Source organism: Amphibalanus amphitrite, unplaced genomic scaffold (assembly GCF_019059575.1).
Source record: "Amphibalanus amphitrite isolate SeventyFive unplaced genomic scaffold, NRLGWU_Aamphi_draft 001944F_arrow, whole genome shotgun sequence".
In the NCBI taxonomy this organism is placed as follows: domain Eukaryota; kingdom Metazoa; phylum Arthropoda; class Thecostraca; order Balanomorpha; family Balanidae; genus Amphibalanus; species Amphibalanus amphitrite.
The window spans coordinates 33,104-52,738 of NW_024883437.1; the positions used below are offsets into that span (position 1 = coordinate 33,104).

Below are 19,635 nucleotides of genomic sequence, written 5' to 3' on the forward strand. Positions count from 1 at the left end.
GATGACGTCACAGGGGTCGAAAAAGTCAAAATGGCGGCGCTAGATATGGAGAGAGTTTTTCTCGAATAACTTTCGAATTAGTCAAGATAGGAACAAACTAAGGGCATCATCGTGATCCTCTCGTCAATCCGCATCGAATGATATATATGTTGACCTCGAAAGGTCAAGGTCAAAGGTTGACCTCAGGTCACGTGACCTTGAGGTCATCATGTATATCATTCGATGCGTCTTGACGAGCTGAACACAATGAGACCATCCACGCGTCTGTATCTTGTTCCTGTACGGAGTTATTGGCCAAAAACCTTTGGTGACCTTTGATGACGTCACATGACCTCACAGCTGCCCAACAGCAAAACAGACCTCAAGGTAGTGAAGGTTGATCGTATATGAAGTCATGTATGGTATATGGGGCCATTCCGACCCGTTTTAGTGGTAAAAACAGGGAGTTGATTTTTCCCCCATTGACTTATAATGGGGAGGTCGCGAAACTGACCTGACCTTAGGTCACCGATATCAAAATTCCGAGATATAAAAATTGCACATACTGGTACCCTAACTAAAGCCTGAAGAGAAGAAATTGATCGGTCAAAAACTCTAGCTCTGGCGTGATTGCAAACTTTTCTGAGGTAGGGTCACCAAACCGCCTCTGGTGACCTGACCTGAGGTCAGATCAACTCAACATTTTCAGACATGTTGCGTAGAAGCCTTTTAGGAAAAGTCAGAAAATTTGAGCTTCCTAGCTCAACGCGTTTGGGAGAAATAACCAAAAAACCTCAGGGGGGGCTCCTGAGGCCCCCCCCCCCCCGCCAGGAATAGGGTTAAGCTAAGATCATCACCTTTGCTATCCGCATTAGAGCGGACGCTCCGGACTCCGTAGTGTCCACATCCGGAGGTTCACGTTAGAGCTGCTTTCTCCAGGTGTCTGGCAGTTCGATTTCTGAAGTACATATGTAATTATGAGTTTAAAAATACTATTTGTAAACTCGCTATTACATAATTCGGGATTATTGTTTAATATCATTACTTCGCATAAGCGTAGGAACCATAGGTGCAGTGGGTGCAGCTGCACCGACAATAATTATCCAATGGGTGCAGGCAATGTATTCTGCACCCACAATAATCTGAAGCAAAAAACATTTTTCGCATCAACGCTACTTCCCATGCAGCATGACGAGTTCAGGATATTTTACCCCACTTGAAGAAAGGCCAAGTCGGCTGATTTTATGGCGTGAATTAGGTATTGACATAATGAATACTTCAAAGCACAATTTTTGAAACTAATTATTTCGACTTTCTGAACCCCCCGAAGATGGCAATGAGCCTCCCGTCTCAACCTGTTTCCTCATATCAGCGGCGATACATACCGAAGTCGAGGGAGAACATCCCGTTGCCTATCCTACCCCCCCCCCCGCTCCACCGGCTATGGCTGGATTTTTGCACAAATGCACCCACAATTTTCCAGCCGTTCCAACGCCCATTAGTTGTTAGTAATTATTACCTACTCACGATAAAATATGAACAATACATTTGTAACAATTTAGAACTTGCTTCTCGTTTGCAACGTTGGTGGACTGACTTCCCAAATACAGGGAAGTCCGAGCATGTGATCTAGATCCAAGGATAAATAATTCAGTTGTTTTTTTTTCTGACTCGTGACCTCAGGCCTCCTTCGGACACCTTTATAGTAACTTGTCCCGCTCACCAAGTGAGCTGACAAGACTTTGAGGAGGTAGGTGTTCATGGATTATTGTGGACTTGTTTGCCATTGGCACTAGATTCCCAAGGACAGATAATATAGGCTGAAGTAGGTGGCTATCTCAATAACCCGGCACCGCCTGGGCTATTTCCGTACCCACGACAGCCTGGGGGGGGGGTCGGATCCGACCCCCCCCCCCCTGTTATCTCGAGAACCAATGGTCGCATCGAGCCCCGCGAGGCGGCGTTCGAAAGGTTTCTACGAGACCTTCCCAAAGCACTCTTAAGATTTTAAGATTGAGGTCAACTTTCGGGTCAAGGTCAGGTCAAAGGTCAAATTCTGGGGTTTTGCATGATTAGGCTTACGGACAGCGGAATCGATACCTGCTGCTCGAAACTCACCATAAATGACCTCAAAGACCTAGTAAAGGTACCATGTGCGTATAGGGGTCATACTAAGTACGGGTCAAGGTCAGGTCAGGTTACGAAAGGTCACGGTTTTCACTTTCTGCTACATGGGCGTGCGACACATGTTTTATGGCTTATTTTTCACGCCGAATCCGATGGTAATGGTTATATGTGACCCCAAGTCACTGTGCTGGTGATAAGTGTGCATTGAAAGCATAAAAAATCGTTTATACCATACATAACTAAACGAACTAAGAAAAAAGGTCAAATTTTCAACTTTTTATTTTTGACATGAAAATGCACTTTTCTAGACGAGCTTTGTCCTAGGAATCTAGTGGTGCCATTTGTTTTCACATGCGATGTTCAGAAGTGCCTCTAATTCACGAAAATGCTTATGACGTCACCATGCCCTATGCATGTTGGAGCTATTTTTTACAATTTGGGGGTCAAAAATCAAGATAGAAAGTTGAAATTTGGGACATCTAATTTTCTAATAGAGCTCTATAACATTTCCGGTTTTTTGGAAATTCTCAAAATTTTGGATTTTATTAGCTGTTTTCCAAAAAATAAAGTTTTTTGAATTTTTGGGGGTGAAAAACGCATTTTATGGAAAATCCGAGATAGCTATTTTAAAGAACTCGTTGAGCTGCGTCTATTCATGTCCTTAATTTGCAATTTTCTTTAAACCCTGATTTTTGGCGATTTTTTAAACATTTACCATTTTTGACAAAAAAAGGCCATGTAGTTACATCACTAAAATCGATATATCTCAAAAAAAAATTGGGAAAATTTTCTTAAAAATTACACACGAGACGTCAAATTGATGGAGAAGAAGGTATGCCAAGTTTCAAGTTGGGGCGTTCCACGACAAATCGACAAGTGCCCTGCACCCTCATATTTTATTTTTTGCTTAGAATTGGTCTAATGGGTTGTGATGGACGGGGAAGCCAGCTGTGGCAAGGATTTTTTCCTTCGAACAACGGTTTCCGAGATATAGCCTCGGGCAATTCTTGGAGTTCGCGCTGCAGCCCTATGTTTGGCGGTCTATAACTCAGAAACTATTGGCTTTTTACGATAAAAACTTTATATGGTTCAACTCACAATCAACCAACAAACATTTTGGCTATCTCGGATTTTCAATTTTTGAAAATTTTGATCACGTGACCTTTTGTCCTATTTCTCGAAGAGTGACCTTGATATTTTCCCCACTGAAAGTTGCAATTTTGTCTGATGACGATTAAAGCCTTATCAATTGTCATTCATATGCGATAATAAAAAAGTGGTTATCGCCCTGCGTTGACCTCAGGTAAGGTCATTTTTATGACCTGTCCATTATTACGAGCGGGAGCGACAGCGAGATCTCGAGAATAAAGCAAGATAGCGACAAGCCGTAAACGGTAAAGGGTACACACGGATAAGGTCTATAATTTTTACTGAGGTCATTTTCAGGTCAGGTCAAAGATGACGTCACAGGAGCTAAAAGGAAGTCAAAATAGCGGCACTATACATGTATATGAAGTTTTTCTCGAATAACTTTCAAGGTATCCCAGCTAGGAACAAACTAATAGCACCATCGTGATCCTCTCGTCGATCCGCATCGAAACATATGTTTGTTGACCTCGAAAGGTCGAAAGGTCAAAAGTTGACCTTAGGTCACGTGATCTAAGGTCAACTTTTGACCTTTCGACCTTTCGAGGTCAACATACATATGTTTCGATGCGGATCGACGGGAGGATCACGATGGTGCTATTAGTTTGTTCCTAGCTGGGATACCTTGAAAGTTATTTGAGAAAAACTTCATATATATGTATAGTGCCGCATTTTAACTTCCTTTTAGCTCCTGTGACGTCATCTTTGACCTGACCTGAAAATGACCTCAGTAAAAATTATAGACCTTATCCGTGTGTACCCTTTACCGTTTACCGCTTGTCTCTATCTTGCTTTATTCTCGAGATCTCGCTGTCGCTCCCGCTCGTAATAATGGACAGGTCATAAAAATGACCTGACCTGAGGTCAACGCAGGGCGATAACCACTTTTTTTTATTATCGCATAGGAATGACAATCGATAAGGCTTTAATCGTCATCAGACAAAATTGCAACTTTCAGTGGGGAAAATATCAAGGTCACTCTTCGAAAAATAGGACAAAAGGTCACGTGATCAAAATTTTCAAAAATTGAAAATCCGAGATAGTCAAAATGTTTCTTGGTTGATTGTGAGTTGAACCATTTAAAGTTTTTATCATAAAAAGCCAATAGTTTTTGAGTTATAGGCCGCCAAACATAGGGCTGCAGCGCGAAATCCAGGAATTGCCCGAGGCTATATCTCGGAAACCGTTGTTCGAAGAAAAAAATCCTTGCCACAGCTGGCTTCCCCGCCCATCACAACCCCTTACACCAGTTTTCAACGAAGAATAAAATATGAGGGTGCAAATTTGATTTTTTATTTGTCGATTTGTCGTGGAACGCCCCAGTTGATAGCGTAAGCGGTTCATGAGTTATTCAAGAAAAACGGAGGGGGGGTCGGATCCGACCCCCCCCCCAGGCGGTCGCGGGATAATTTCCCAAACAAATGCTCATTGGATCGCCTTCGGCCAGACAGCCCCTAAACCTCATGGAATGGATCGTCTAATAGACACTAGCGCCACCTGAGTAGAGCACACCGCGCCCTGGCGGCCGAGCTGGAAAACAGGGCCGCCAAGGCGCTCTCCATACCAGCAGCGAGAGCCGTGTACCTAAAACAGTCAGACTCTAAACCTCTAAACACAAGATTCGTCGACATTTTCGGAGAATTACAAAAGATGCAAGGTAGGGTACTTTACTAAATATCAACGTGATACATATACGAGTGCATCCATGGTCACCGATTCCACAAAAGACATTATGATGAACATAAATATAGGCGGATGTAAACTACACGACGATTACATGCAAAGGAATATAAACAGGTCCCGACATTAGTGGTTGCGTATGCTTCAGGCTGCAGTACCGTCACAGTGAATCTGTGCATCTCAGCGTGACTTATACCCATTGTCCTAATTTTTCGGTCACGCTGGTCACGATAACTTTCGATAGACGGTTGGGATACACAGACAGTCATATCCTAAATCTGGTCACTCGTATTGTCTCCATGGTAACGACATTGAGTGTTTAAATGACAAAAATAAATGCATCATAAAATGAGCAAAAAAACAAACAAACAAAGGAATGGTAAAATGGACATCGAAATACATCATGGAGGGATTTACAAGAATCTTGCCAGTCATAGAAAATTTAATGACCTATCTCCTTTTGAACCGTGCTCTCTATAAGGCACTTTCAGTAAAGAAACAAATCACTCCTTTAAACCATTGCCATGCTGTTCATGCACGTAACTGAGCCCCATTCGGTCGGTCCGATATCCCGCCCCGATCTGTGCCCTCCACCGTGACGGGTCGGCGCCGGCGTCACTGCCACTGACCCCCGCTGGCGACACGGACGGCACGCGCCGCACCGGTCCGGACCGTCACGTAACGTCACTGTCACGGGCCGGTGACGGCGTGCAGCCGCTCGTGACGCCCGGAGACGCCGCGCGCCGCGTCCCCGCTCGTGACGCCGCCGGACGTACTCAGTCGGGGTGAGACGTCCGGGGGTGAGACTGGCACCGTCAGACGGTCTCAGGGCGGTCGAGTGGTGGCAGACCGCAGGATCGGTGTTCCAGCTACTGGTTTGTGTTCAGAGGACAGTGCGAGGTACGGAAGGCCTGAAGAGCGTGAGTCACTGGTAATCGTGTGTGATCTGCGGAACGGTATAGCGGAACCAGGAGGGTGGCGAGGCTGAAAGGGCAGAGCCGACCACTCGGAAGGGTCTGTACCGGGAGGCCAGGTGTGGTCACCGGAGTGGGACAGTAGCTGTACAGCAGCGAGACAGGTGGAGCTGAGACCGGACAGTGACCGGACAGTGACCGGACAGTGACCGGACAGTGACCGGACAGGTGCAGGTGTCTGGGCGGGACAGTGACCGTGGAGCGTTTTATTAGGATAGTGGCGTGGAGGCTGTGTTTGATTGGGACAGTGGCTGGAGAGGAAGTGCTTGATTGTAACGGTGCTCGGAGAGGTGAGCTTCAGGACACCTGCTGACATATTCGTCCGGAACTAGACGGTGACACGATAGTGGCTATTCGCTGGGGACCACGTGAAGTGCCAACTCCGAGTTACTGCTTCGCTTCAGAGAGGTGCACCAACTGAGCAGCCAGACTGAGCGTGATTGGAAGAGCGTTACTCCGGGGGGAGTATAAATAAGGACACGATGACGGCGTTACTGTGGCTGCTGCTACTGCTCGGAAGCTCTTTGGTAGGTAGGCAATACACATACCTCCACATGTTGTTGAGAGCATTCAGCGCTTAAAGTTGAATTAAAATGTGATTTTTTAATAGATATGAAAATTAATTGATTATACAGTCTTACTCTTGGCAAGAGCATACCTACTATGTAGAAATGGAACATTGATGTCAAATTCCATAATACTAGGCGCCTAGTCTATGTTTTTGCCCATTAACCATTTCAAAATATTCGTACGCAACGTCAGCCCGGCAAAACAAACGGTTGTTGCATGTAACCAAACAAATAATAAGCAACGTCTTATGATTGCCTTAACCCGCGCACCGACGGGGGTCTGCGCCAACTTCGCACCGACGGGGGGGGGGGGGCGGATGACCGCCCCCCTGAATCTCGAGAACGAAGCAAGATAGCGACAAGCGGTAAATGGCATCGGATACGCACGGTCAAGATCTACAATTTTTACGAAGGTCATTTTTAGGTCAGGTCAAAGATGACGTCACAGGGGTCGAAAAAGTCAAAATGGCGGCGCTAGATATGGAGAGAGTTTTTCTCGAATAACTTTCGAATTAGTCAAGATAGGAGCAAACTAAGGGCATCATCGTGATCCTCTCGTCAATCCGCATCGAATGATATATAGGTATGTTGACCTCGAAAGGTCAAGGTCAAAGGTTGACCTCAGGTCACGTGACCTCGAGGTCATCATGTATATCATTCGATGCGTCTTGACGAGCTGAACACAATGAGACCATCCACGCGGCTGTATCTTGTTCCTGTACGGAGTTATTGGCAAAAAAAAAAACGTTTGGTGACCTTTGATGACGTCACATGACCTTACAGCTGCCCAACAGCAAAACAGACCTCAAGGTAGTGAAGGTTGATCGTATATGAAAACATGCATGGTATATGGGGCCATTCCGACCCGTTTTAATGGTAAAAACTGGGAGTTGATTTTTCCCCCATTGACTTATAATGGGGAGGTCGCGAAATTGACCTGACCTTAGGTAACCGATATCAAAATTCTGAGATATACAAGTTGTAGCTACTAATGACCTAATAACATCCTGCGACTTTCAAATGCCTCCGACATCTACTGTAGCTCTGGCACGGTGACAAAGTTGCAAAAAAGTGACTTGAGGTTGGGTCATTCAAAGTGACCTGGTGACCTGACCTTAAAAGGTAGGAGGTTCAAACTTGCACACCATGTGTAAAATTGATAAGGGAATAGTCGTGCCAAATTTCGCGGCGCTACGCGCCGCGGTTTTCCCGCCATTTGCGAAAAACCTCAGGGGGGCGGATATCCGCCCCCGTCGCGTCGGTGCGCGTGTTAATTAAACCGGACATGAATAGACGAACTATCAAACCCAAACGATTCACAATTAATTATATAATTAGTCTTCATTTATAAAAAAAGGTACCAAACCGTCCATAGCTGTTGTTTCCTCCATAGATGAAATGGCTGAGGGTAGATAAGAAAGCAGGCATGTGAAACAATAATGATGCACCTTGTAGCTGATCGCTTACGATTCAGCGGTCGGAAACTAAGCTCCCATCATGCATCAGTAACTCATTCTTTTCTTTCTTTTCAGTTATGTGCAGCTGCAGGACAAGATTATGAAGGTAAGTGCTACAAATAATCATGAATTTTATCATTTTACTATTTCCGTATGTTGATTTTCAGTGTAGTTGCCTTTCATCCCAGAGACTCCTTATTATTTCTACTGACCCCAACAATCAATATCTGAACCCTCTCTCGCAGTTGCCGTCTACTCCATACTGCCTCGGATCTAAACACTCTACCTATTTTTATCTATTTCTATTTTTATCTATCACTCTATCTATTTTTGTCTAAAATGACTGCGATCATATCAATTCCCTATTCAGTATTCACCCTCCTACCTACCCACAGTGTCCAAAATATGACCCTCCCCCCCCCCCTCCGTCCCGGCAGTGGCCGAGATCCGGTGCAGTTTCTCCGGGGACGGCGGCGCTCCGGACCGCCTCTCGGCCCGGCTCCGGAAACCCCCCGGATTCCGGGGCGACCCGCTGTTCGCCGACGACCGTCAGGTGATCCCCCAGCTGGACAGCGCGTGTCAGATCCGGGCCGACCCGAGCGACCCGGACCGACTCATCTACAGCCTGCTCGTCACGGACTTCTCCCGCTGCGGGGTGCTCAAACGAGACGTGAGTGCCGCACACGTCACGGGAGCTGCACGCTATATAAATTCCTGTTTTTTTCATGTTGTTTTTAACGGTTTTGAGGAAGGCATAGGAAGTTAGGAATGTCTCTCTTGCATTTTTATCTGAGGGAGTATCATAAATATTCAAAGAGAGAAGCAATGCTGATGCAACTAGGCAGATAACAGACCAAGATCTGCTTCCGTTTTTATAAGGGTTGCAACAATTTTTTTTTTTATAACATCAAGTCTACAATGAAGTTATAAGTTCAAAGAATATTATACAAAAATAGCATCCGTTGAAACTGCGTGCATAGTCTGAGAAATAACTAAATTGCTTTCTATCTGCATTAGTCACTAAGCGATTTAGAAATGTCTTTCTTACAATTGAAGTAAATTGGAGAAAAATCGATTCACTCTATTGCACGCCCAATTACACCCCTGTCCAATTCATAGACTGCTCTTCAAATCACCGACAATTGCTCACTCCATGCCAGCGGTCCGTCTAACAACCGCTCATTCTCTGACCTTGTCGCCGTCATTAGTGTCTGTCGCTGGTTTATTCCGTCTGTGTTATTCCCGTCCGGTGGGCGAGTGACCAGCGCGGGTCGCGCTCCGCCGGCAGCGCGTGCTTCCGCCGCCTGTTTGGTGTCGGACAGCCACCTGTTTGTGACGCTGGTCGGTGTCAACATCCTCCCTCGTGTGTACGCACGCCTTCCCTCTTCAAGGCCGGCACGGCGGCGGGCCCCGGCGACTAATTAGGAGACGTCTGCTGGCGGAATAAGTGGACCACAGTCCTTGGACCTGTCACGGTTTTTAGAAGATGACATTTCACTATGGCTATGGCAAGAGTCGACTGTTATTGCAGCAGGAGAATCATACCTACAGGTCCACCGTTGGAAACCCGATTGTTTGCTCGGCGGAATGGGTAGGCTGCACCGCATTACACCAAAGCCCGGCGGCACAGTGCAGCCTCCAGGCAGCGATAAGCTGTGATATGTTTTTGTGTCGCAATGCAGTCGCCAAAGCCCGGCGGCACAGTGTTGCTTCCAGGCAGTGATGTGTTTCTGTTCTGCGATGCAGTTACCATGGACTGCCCAGCGGCACAGTGTATCTTCCAGGCAGGGATTGGCTTTCCAGGGATCCCAGGCGCAATGCGGTTAACGTCGCCTATGTCCGTTGTTCTTCTGCCGAGTAAAATTCATTTAATGTCAATTATCTCTAGGCTGTGTCCAGGCCCGGTGGGATTGCGTCTCGGCCCGCCACCCGGTAAGCCACCCGGTCTGTGTCTCGACCCGGCAGAGAGTCACCCGGTCTGTGTCTCGACCCGGCAGAGAGTCACCCAGTCTGTGTCCCGACCCGGCAGAGAGTCACCCAGTCTGTGTCCCGACCCGGCAGAGAGTCACCCGGTCTGTGTCTCGACCCGGCAAGACACCTGGGCTCTGTCTCGGCCTGCCGCCTTCCTGCGCGGCGCACAACCACCATGTCCACCGTTAATGAGCGACGTACCGCGCCGTGCGTCGCGTCACGCCACCTGACCTCGCAAATAGAGCGGCAGCGCCTCCTGCGCGCGAATCTACCGCTCCCTCCCCGTAACGCGGCGCTGTTCGCACTCACGGCGGACGAGGTCGGCGATTATCTCCGCCATGTGACTCCGGCAGCCTGGCCCGCGGAGACGGTGCGGCGGCGGCTCCAGGGCACTGGGTCGCGCCTCTCAGACCCGAGGTGGGCGGGCTGACACCGGTGTACGACACAGTCACGTGACCCGGTGGCGTGACGGCCTTTCAGCACCGACAGGGTGGTAAGCGCGTCACGTGGTTTCTCGGTGTGCCAGAGGAGGTGCTAACATCACAAATGTCCTCCTGCGCAAGCTGGAGTGGTACGGGATCGACCCGACCTGGTTTGGTAGTTATCTTGGCGGCCGGGGGCAGCTGGTCAGGGGCGGCAGAACAGTCCTGCCGGTCCCCTGCGGGGTTCCGCAGGGATCCATAGCCGGGCCGATCCTCTTCAGCCTGCTAACGAACGACCTGCACTGCCATCTACCGGACTGTCGGATGATCGCATATGCTGACGATGCCCAGCTGCTCGATCACTCGCGTCCTGACCCTCAAAATTTAGCATCACTAAAACAACGTGTCGAAAACTCCTTGGATGTCATGAAACACTGGTTTAGCTCAAATTCTCTTAAAATGAACCCTCAAAAGACCGACTTCATTCTCATCGGAACCCGCCAGACTCTCAGCAAGGTCGAAAACTTTCATATCTGCATAGCTGAGTCAGTCTTAAAACCGTCACCAACCATCAAATTGTTGGGGGTGACTGTCGACTCGTGTTTGGCCTGGGACGCCAACATCAGTCACATCGTCAGGAGGTGCAATGCCCTCCTCATATCCCTCTCCAAGTTCCGCCACCATTTTGACCAGGAAACGCTTAAGTTACTCATTGAGACCCACGTGTTCCCTCACATTCTGTACTGCATTTCGGTGTGGGGCGGAACCACAAAAAATCAACTCACTCGGATCCAAAAACTCATCAACTTCAGTGCTCGGATCGTGACAGGCGTGCGGCGTCGGGAGAGGGTCGGGCCGGCTCTGGCATCCCTGGGCTGGCCCAGAGTGGAGCGGCTGGTGTGGGAGAGGGACCTACTGAAGGTGTGGAAGGCGCTCCACATACCAGCTTACCCTCTCTCCATCCGCCGCATGTTTGTGTCCCGCTCTGAGGTGTCTGGCCGGGTCACACGCTCTGTAGAAGCTGGCGCCCTGGAGCTGCAGAAGTGTAGGCTCTCTTCCACACAGAGAACGTTTAGTTACCGCGCTGCTGCCGCGTGGAACCGGCTGCCGCCGGCCGTCAGGGAGCAGCCCACGCTGACCGCGTTTCGCCGCGCAGTGGCGGCCAGCGAAGCCTGAGATCTTGGGGTGCTGTGTTTTATTCCGGTTTTAGTGCAATTAGTTGTCTTATTTTATCTGCCAGTGCCTATTGCCTTCTTGCACTTTACTGTATTGTGCATGACGCTGAATCCTGAAAAACCATGTTATGTGGATGGATTTTAGATCAATACATACATACATACATACATACATACATGCATATAGAGGCACAAGGCGTCAATATTTACATACAAATGTTGGTGTGTGCCGCTCATGTGAACACGCGTGCTTCGTTATCCCAGATTATGAGTGATAACGGTCCGTAGTTCCATTGTGTTAGTGTGTCAGCCGCTTCTGAGGAGATAAAAACCACCCACCCGTTGAATGACAAGCAGCAGTTTTGCGAACGATACTAAATGACAAATTGTGTCAATACGTAAAGAGCCTAAAAATGTGGGTTCTGCATGGGCCAGGCATGACCCAAGACGGGTGTGGAGGCCTCGCTGTCACCTTCCTGCAGAGGATTTTCTTCCCAGCCCTCCTCCCATCCTCCAGTACTCGCGTCCCTTGTAGCTGCCGATCCCGGTCGTGGACCCTCTTCCCTGCTGGATGAGCTGGGTGGGACCGTTCCTGCGCGGTGCAGCGGAACCGCCCTCCTTGGCCGCCCCATTGCGTCACCGTGGCGTCACGCGCATGGACCGCCCGCGCACAGCCGGGCGGAACGAGCGCCGCTCAGTCACGGCTCAGAGGCGCACATCCGCGACGCACGCGACGATCGCACCGCTGTGCGGTTAGCCAACGAGTGTATAATCGGTCGTGGGGGACCGCTCGTGCTCGGAGCTATAGTTAGCGGATCAGTAATGCTCCTCGCTCGTTGGCTTGGCTGCCTCGTTGTGTAATATTATGTAACAATGGAGGACTTTTGGGGTTATGAAAAGTTAATTCGCTGAACTTGAACAGCAAGCCCAAACGCAAAGCTGAGGCAACACTTTAATCCACATAATTCATTTTCTAAACGTCCATAGTAGTTAATGTGTTTATGAGCGTGAGGGGTGAAGCTAAATATTGCCTTCCTGGCTGAATTCGCTTTTGTGATTCACGTGATCAACTATGGCCAGTCGGTAAGAAGGGTGCGTATGAATTATGCTTCTCTATATCTGTTACAAGCAGGGGTGCGGAGCCGGAGCCGGAGCTGGAGCCGGAGGCGCCGGAGCCGGCATCCCGGAATCGGAGCCGGAGCCGTGAAACAATATAGCCCGGAGCCGGAGCCGTCAAAAAAGGGGCGACTCCGGCTCCCTTTTTTTGAAGAGGAAAAAATTAATGACCTAGTTCGGTTTGACAGTTCAAAGCAGCAAACTATGCGGTATTAACCTTCGCCCCAGTGGGGGGGGGCATATGTTACCACCCTGTCGCGTTTTTCGCGTGTGAATAAAAAACTGCGGCGCGTAGCGCCGCGCCGCTTGGAGTAGCTTTTGGTATATCGATTTTGGACAATGTGTGAAATTTTTGACCCCAGGTCATGTCAGGTCAGGTCACCAGGTCAAGTTAACTGACCAAGCCTAAAAAAACGTTTGCAATCCTGTCCAGCCTGCAGTGTTTGTCAGAAAGGTTTCAAACTTGGTGGATTGCATGATGTTATGGGCACCTACAATTTGTATATCTCGGATTTTTTATATCCGTGACCTAATGTCAGGTCAGTGGCGTGACCTTACCATTACAAGTCAATGGAGAAAAATGAAAATGCCTCTAGATCCGTGTGTACGCATAGGAACAGTCCAAATATTTCAGAATCACAATGATTTATTCCACTCGGGATGACCAAGGTGACATTTTTGCTGATAGCCTCTAGAAAGGTCATCCGAGGTCATTTGAGGCTACAAACAGTTTTTTGCCAATAACTCGCGATTGGAAAGAGATAGGACGCTGGGAATGGTCTCATTGTGTTTGTCTCGTTGAGACGCATCGACTGATATGCAACATGACCTTTTCCGGTCAGGTCATGACCTTGACCTGAGGTCAAATTTTCAAGTTGACCTTTCAAGGTCAATTTATAGTTCATTCGACGCGTCTCGGCAAGGGGAACACGATTCTGGTAATATAAATGTCGTGGCTTTTTGTAGTAGAAAGTTATTGTCGAAAAACACTTTTCGTAAAAACAGCTATTTTTGGAGTTTTTGCCCTCTGGAGGCTAAACCGTTTACCTGAGGTAAATATTGATAATGACCTTTTCAAAAGAAAAGTTCAAAAGCTATCGATTGCTCTTTCATGCGTTTTTCTAGCTACCATAGTTCCTGAGATAGCGGCATGTGTTCTGAGAAATATAATGACATTTGGCAAATTTTGACCTTTGATGACCTACAGTGACCTCAATATTGCTCTAAGATGAAAATGACCTAAATACTTTCAAACGTCGCATTGAGAGCTGTCGACTGCTTTTTGCCGCGTCTTTTTAGCCCTCTTAGTTTTTGAGTTAGAGGTGGGTGGTAACATATGCCCCCCCCCCCCCCACTAGGGCGAAGTTGGTTGAGACCGCCACTGGGGCGCGGGTTAAAATATGAAAATAGCCTTGTTTGCAAATACAGAAGCAGCGTGCACCAATCCCATCTTCTTTTTTCTTCCACCCGTATTTAATTGCATAGGGGATGTACTGAATAATGGAGCTGGAGCCGGAGTCGGAGCCGCCGGGGCCGGACCATTTTACTCGAAGCCGGAGCCGGAGCCGCCATGACATTTCACCCGGAGCCGGAGCCGGAGCCGGAGGCGATTTTTTTTTTCTCCGGAGCCGGATCCGGAGCCGTCTGAAATTTCCACGGCTCCGCATCCCTGGTTACAAGTCATATCTAACCGACCTACCTTGAACTGAGAACCATATGACTGCGTCACTCGAAACATGACAATGAAAAGAGCAGCGCTGGCAAAATGGCACCCAATTTGCATGAGCATCCATTGCAGAGATCCCGCCTCTTCCGCTTTTTCGGCTCGTTAACCACGCTCATTGCAAAGGTGCATCATCCCGGTCAGAGTGCGTATCGGCGTCCCTTTGTCCAGTGGCCGTGAGTTGAGACAGCCCCGGTCACGAGCTGAGACAGCCCGCCCATCCGCCGTGGCTCCGCTCCGCGCCTCCGCCGCGGGGGGTCGCCGGCGGGTAGCGGAGGTCAGGAGCAGAGGATGACCGGTGCAGCAGCGACCTGCAGCCGGTCGTTACCCACGCGGACACGGTGGGAGGGCAAGAAAAGAACACGGTCGCGGCCGGAACAGGGAGGAGAGACTGAACCGCCCACAGTGCCGACAGCCGACGGACACGCCGTGTCGATGCCCGGCCGACGTACTGCGTGCGTCGAGCTGTGTGATTTAGGAGCTAGACGTGACTGGACGCCTAGGTTATATGACTTCTTAGGTTCATGGATAAAACAAGCCTGCGCAGGTGTTGAAGATTAATTGCATGACGTTGTAGGAGACACCGGAATAGCCAAGGGAAAATTATGCTTTCATCGTATAATCAAAAACTGCTCTTTGGAGCTACCTGAAGTCCTCACAATCACCCAACACAGGTAATCAAATCCTGCTCGACACAACGAACAGCGACCGATGCCTCCTGACTTATGTTTTTTATATTTGTCCACCGAGTGTCAGCTCCTACGCAATGCCGTTCTCTTGCAATAGGTACCGATTCCCCATCTGCAGGTTCGATTCCGCTGACGGTTCCCGTTTTCCCGTGCCGGCAGGGTTTCGTGAACGTGCGGCTGTGGTTTCCGCAGCTGCCCGGAGTGGTGATGATGTCCGACCAGGAGGTCATCATCATGTGCAAGCCCACCCAGGCGACCGTGGTCGAGGAGCGCGTGGCAGCCTTCGCCGGGAGAGTGTGAGTGTGCAGCTAAGTGTCCACGAGACAGCGAGGGTTGCTGTCCGAGCGTGAAAATACAGACGACTTCCATGATCTTACGTGACTCTTGATCTCTGTGGGCAGTGTTGAGCCTGGTAAAGGGTTCATCTCAGGACTTTACCCTTTATAGATCGTCCACGCCAGTATCATTTTTAGGGCTGTAATGTGACTTCGCTTGAACCTTCCCTGCTGTAGCCTCAGACCCTCCGGCGTCCAGCTGTAACCATCCCTGGAGTGGCCCTCAGACCCTCTCAGCAGTCAGCTGTAACCCTTCCTGCTGTACCCCTCAGCCCCTCCGGCGGCCGTGTGTCCGGCGTCGTGGAGGAGTCGCCCGGCCGGCTGGAGTACGAGGTCGGCCTGTTCCGGGAGAACAGCCTCAACAGCGGCAAGTTCAGCGTGCCCGTCGACGAGCCAGTGCCGATCGGGACGCGGCTGCAGCTGCTCACCAGGATCAGCACTGACGCCGGTGGGTGATCGGGGTGGACGGGTGGCGGCGCGGGGTCGGGATTTAGGAAAAATAAAGTGAGCAACAATCGAGTTCCTCGGGGATGGCGGCTAGTCGGAGAAGATCTTCAAGGAGCAGTGGACACTCAAATGCAGGACGTAGTTTAGATTGTACAATAAAGTTACGTGATAATAGCTAGGCGCGATGAAAATGTTCCAGACGAGTAGTGTTTAGCCTCGTATCACCTCTTTCACTCCGGGTAACCATTATTCTGGTTCTGTGTGACAGCGTGGAAGTACGCCGAGCTGCTGGAGGTGACGGTCTCCGGCAGTCAGACCGACCCGTACGCACCGGGATTCGTTCAGCTCGTCCAGGACAGGTGAGGATAACGCACCGCTGCCCAAACCCAAATACGAAGAGCCAGGAACAATCAGACAAGCAAGGAATGTCCATGATTTTGACCAATGTCAGAAGGTCGAAGTGCCTCGACACGATGCAGTACAATGTCCTCCATTATGCTCTAGTTCGTCAGTAGTTTGCTCTTTGCACATGACCCATCCGTGTCTCTTTCTAGCACCGTCCAACTTGACCCTGACCCACCCGCTCCCGGTGTGTTGACGCACCCTGGCGATGTTGGCGCACCCGTCACTGATCCTCCCCCGACCCGGCTGTTTCAGCTGCCGTAACCCGGAGCTCACGTCGATCGTGCTCACCCAGCCGTACCAGACGGCCGAGCGGCCGCACGAGGTGCGTCTGACCCTGGAGGCCTTCCTGCTGGGCCAGGCGGACGGCCAGCAGGACGCCACCCAGCTGTGGCTGCACACCAAGGTGCTCGCCTGCGCCCGAAAGGACGACTGCAAACCGGTACGTGGTCCCAACGGACGGCTCTGGTTCGGTGGCTGACCAAGGATGGTCGCTAGGGGCCCCTGGTCCTCCGAGGCCGAGGGGACTAGGAGAGACGAATGGCGGATCACTGATAAGACATCCAATGTCCAGTGATGGGTATTTCCAGGGTGATCGCTGACGTTCCCTCCGCCGCCCCCCGGCAGGCGTTCTGCCTGGACCTGTTCCAGCCATCGGGTCACGGTCGCCGCCGCCGCCGCTCGGCCAGAGCGCCCGTCACCGAGGCGCCGACCACCGCGCGCAGTCTGTCCTCCAACCTCACCAGTTTCGGGGATAACATCGGCATCAAAGTCGTAATGCCCGAAGGTGAGCTATAACGTCCGCACCCAAAGCCCACGAAAGTGACAAGCCTCTATGCGTCAGCCTTGTGTCCTTGGGTGAAAAAGTCTAAGAGGAAGAACCGATTTAGTTTATTGTATCCAAGCACCGTTTTGCAGTGGTCCCTCTTGCATTCGTAGCAGCCGACTGAATGATGAGCTATTTCACGCTCTGGCGGCCTTGTGCTTCAACATTCGTCTTACATGCCGCGACGGTGCAATTGGTGTCTTCCTCCACCTAACGAGCCTCCGTACTCCGGCAGATTTTTACGTGGCCGCCTCGCGGATGCAGAGTTCGTGCTCGTCGTTCGCCGTGCTGATCTCTCTGATGGGCTGCTTCCTGGCCATCTCGTGTGGTCTGCTCTGCTTCCTCGCCGTGCGGTTGCAGCGCTCGCTGGCCGCGCAGAAACGAGAGTCCCTGGACGACGTCATCTTCCGGCACATGCGTCAGCTGGAGAGGGAGCGGGAGCGCGTGCGGAAGCTGCACCACGAGAACCTCAGCAACCCCGAGTACGCCACCGACACGAGCACAATCTCAGCCGGCTCCGTGGCCGAGTTCTGAGAGACGAACTGCTCTCCCGGAGCGAGGCAATCGTGTGTGCGATGGACATGAGTACAAGTGGCGGAATAATGAGCGACGCTAGGTGAGTCGAAGAAGCGGTGTGATGCCGAACGATTACAATGCTGAAAGGTGGCGTCTTGTGAATGTAGCGCAAGTAGGCGTGTTCGCAGAAGCGAAGGGAAACGCGGAGAGTTATAGAAGCATAGATAAAAAGACAGAAGGGACGATCTCGACAGGAACGCACAGTTGAGTCCGAAGTTGTCAGAAGTGTCACAAGAAACGGAAGTCGACATCTAGATTAAGCTTTCTTATTTCGCTTAATAAGTAAAATAAGAAATTGGGCACGAGTAGCCGCGAGTAAGCTGTGTCATAGCCACAGTTCACCAATGGATATATCCGATACCTAACTGGACTTGCGTTCCGCGGTGACGTGTTCCCACAGTCACCGTCGTGTTGCCCATCCGCCGTCAAGCACGCGGTTCAAGGGATGTTCCGGAACAGGCCAGTGCGTGCCGGTCCGCTGCCGCGCTCCGCCCGCCCGTGACGCCCGGCGCCGGCCCGTGGCGGCCTGTGACGGAACGTGACGAGCGGGTCGTGCCGGGGTGACCGACCCGGACACTTCTGCCGGCCATCAACCCAGCAATGTCTGCAGTTGCAGTTCAGCACCGTCGTGACAGGGAGCCCCGGACGGCGAATGAGCACGCAAAGACGAGGAAGAGGCAGAGTGTCACGAAGAGAAGCAGGGTGTCTCGGACAGATAAAGTGTCATTCCCGGTCGGCATAACTACCCAACAGTCATGACCGTTTGGGGATGACCATGAAAATGTCCTAGCCGACACAATCACTAAGTTTCCATGACACGTCTAAATCGATTTAGCGAAATTTCACGTGCGTTTTTCTCGGAAACTATTTACCTTTTGCAAAAAATGAGCGTAGGGGAGAGTGGTGCAGGAGGCCCCCCCCTTAAGCTCAGTTGCTATTTTTAGACAAATGATAATATTTAAGAGCTAACGTGTGCATGCGCTGTGAGCATGCATCATTTTCCCATACATATTTGCATTCAAAATGAATCTAGGGGGTACACAAACCGTAAACTTTAACATTTTGGAAAAAGTTGCAAAAGGGCCTCTTACACTATGGGTATGGTAAGACGCCCCCCCCCCCCTCGGGCGTTTTACAATTCAAGTCGACTTGTAAAAGACGCTTTGCGAACACAGCTGCAAGGCCTTTTATTTCGAAGCGCTAAGCAAATACGGTGTTATCGAAACCAATAACACTTCCAAAGCACTCGAACAATGCGAAAACTAGCACAACCAAACGCTGATGACCAACGAAAATTGTACCTATTACCTCTAAGAAAAGAAACAGAAAAAAGAAACAAAAACAAACTCCTTGAAAAAAAGAATGCCACGCCTGCCGCAGGTGCAGGCGTTTTAGCATCGGGGGCATTTTTTATCGGGGGGGGGGGGGGGGCGTTTTATCATCCTCGAAGGGAGGGCCTCTTAAAAAAATGCAGTGTTTTAACGTCACAATCTTTATGGCTTATGAGACATTTGCAGCGCACCAGAACATGGTCTATTCTGAAGCTAACATGTGACAAATTTCGATGAGATAAGATTGCATTTGATAGCCATTGTTTTTTCAGATATATAAGGGTGATAAAGATGCATATATCTGGCAAGTAAAGGGGCAAAAACAGAAACAGGCTTACCAAAAGTCTCTGCGACGCACCTGATACCTCAGGTTTCGTGAGTTGTTGTTTCAAGAGGGCTTCTGCTTTACAAGAACATTAAAAAATAAATAACATTATTGGTTTGGTAAAAAAAGCGATGGGGCCTCTTACCGACCCTGGGCGTCTTACACGGATCTCCCCTACATATGGTTTTATATAATACTGAACGAGGCCGGTGTAAATAAATTTTCAAGACCGAGGTCCTTACTGGATTTTTGAACGAGGCCGAAGGCCGAGTTCAAAAATCAGTAAGGACTGAGGTCTTGAAAATTTATCACCGGCCGAGTTTGGTATGTATTTTACTGTATGCCAACGATAAATTTATTTTCTG

At 49.8% G+C, this 19,635-nt stretch overlaps 1 protein-coding gene across 1 annotated transcript; it reads left to right on the top strand.

Annotated features, from left to right (window-relative positions):
• The first annotated feature begins 5,711 nt into the window (after positions 1-5,711).
• Positions 5,712-18,470, top strand: LOC122375871. The gene is made up of 9 exons (XM_043355444.1): positions 5,712-6,433; positions 8,008-8,038; positions 8,370-8,602; positions 15,188-15,324; positions 15,636-15,811; positions 16,079-16,169; positions 16,468-16,654; positions 16,840-16,999; positions 17,274-18,470. The coding sequence occupies exons 1-9, from the start codon at positions 6,389-6,391 to the stop codon at positions 17,570-17,572; spliced, it is 1,359 nt and encodes a 452-aa protein (XP_043211379.1). The 5' UTR covers positions 5,712-6,388; the 3' UTR covers positions 17,573-18,470.
• Positions 18,471-19,635: the final 1,165 nt, after the last annotated feature.

Coding starts and splice junctions, on each gene's coding strand:
- LOC122375871 (XM_043355444.1), top strand. CDS start 6,389: ATGACGGCGTTACTGTGGCTGCTGCTACTGCTCGGAAGCTCTTTG. Junction 15,325..15,635: donor GCAGCCTTCGCCGGGAGAGT/GTGAGTGTGCAG, acceptor TGTACCCCTCAG/CCCCTCCGGCGGCCGTGTGT. Junction 15,812..16,078: donor CAGGATCAGCACTGACGCCG/GTGGGTGATCGG, acceptor TCTGTGTGACAG/CGTGGAAGTACGCCGAGCTG.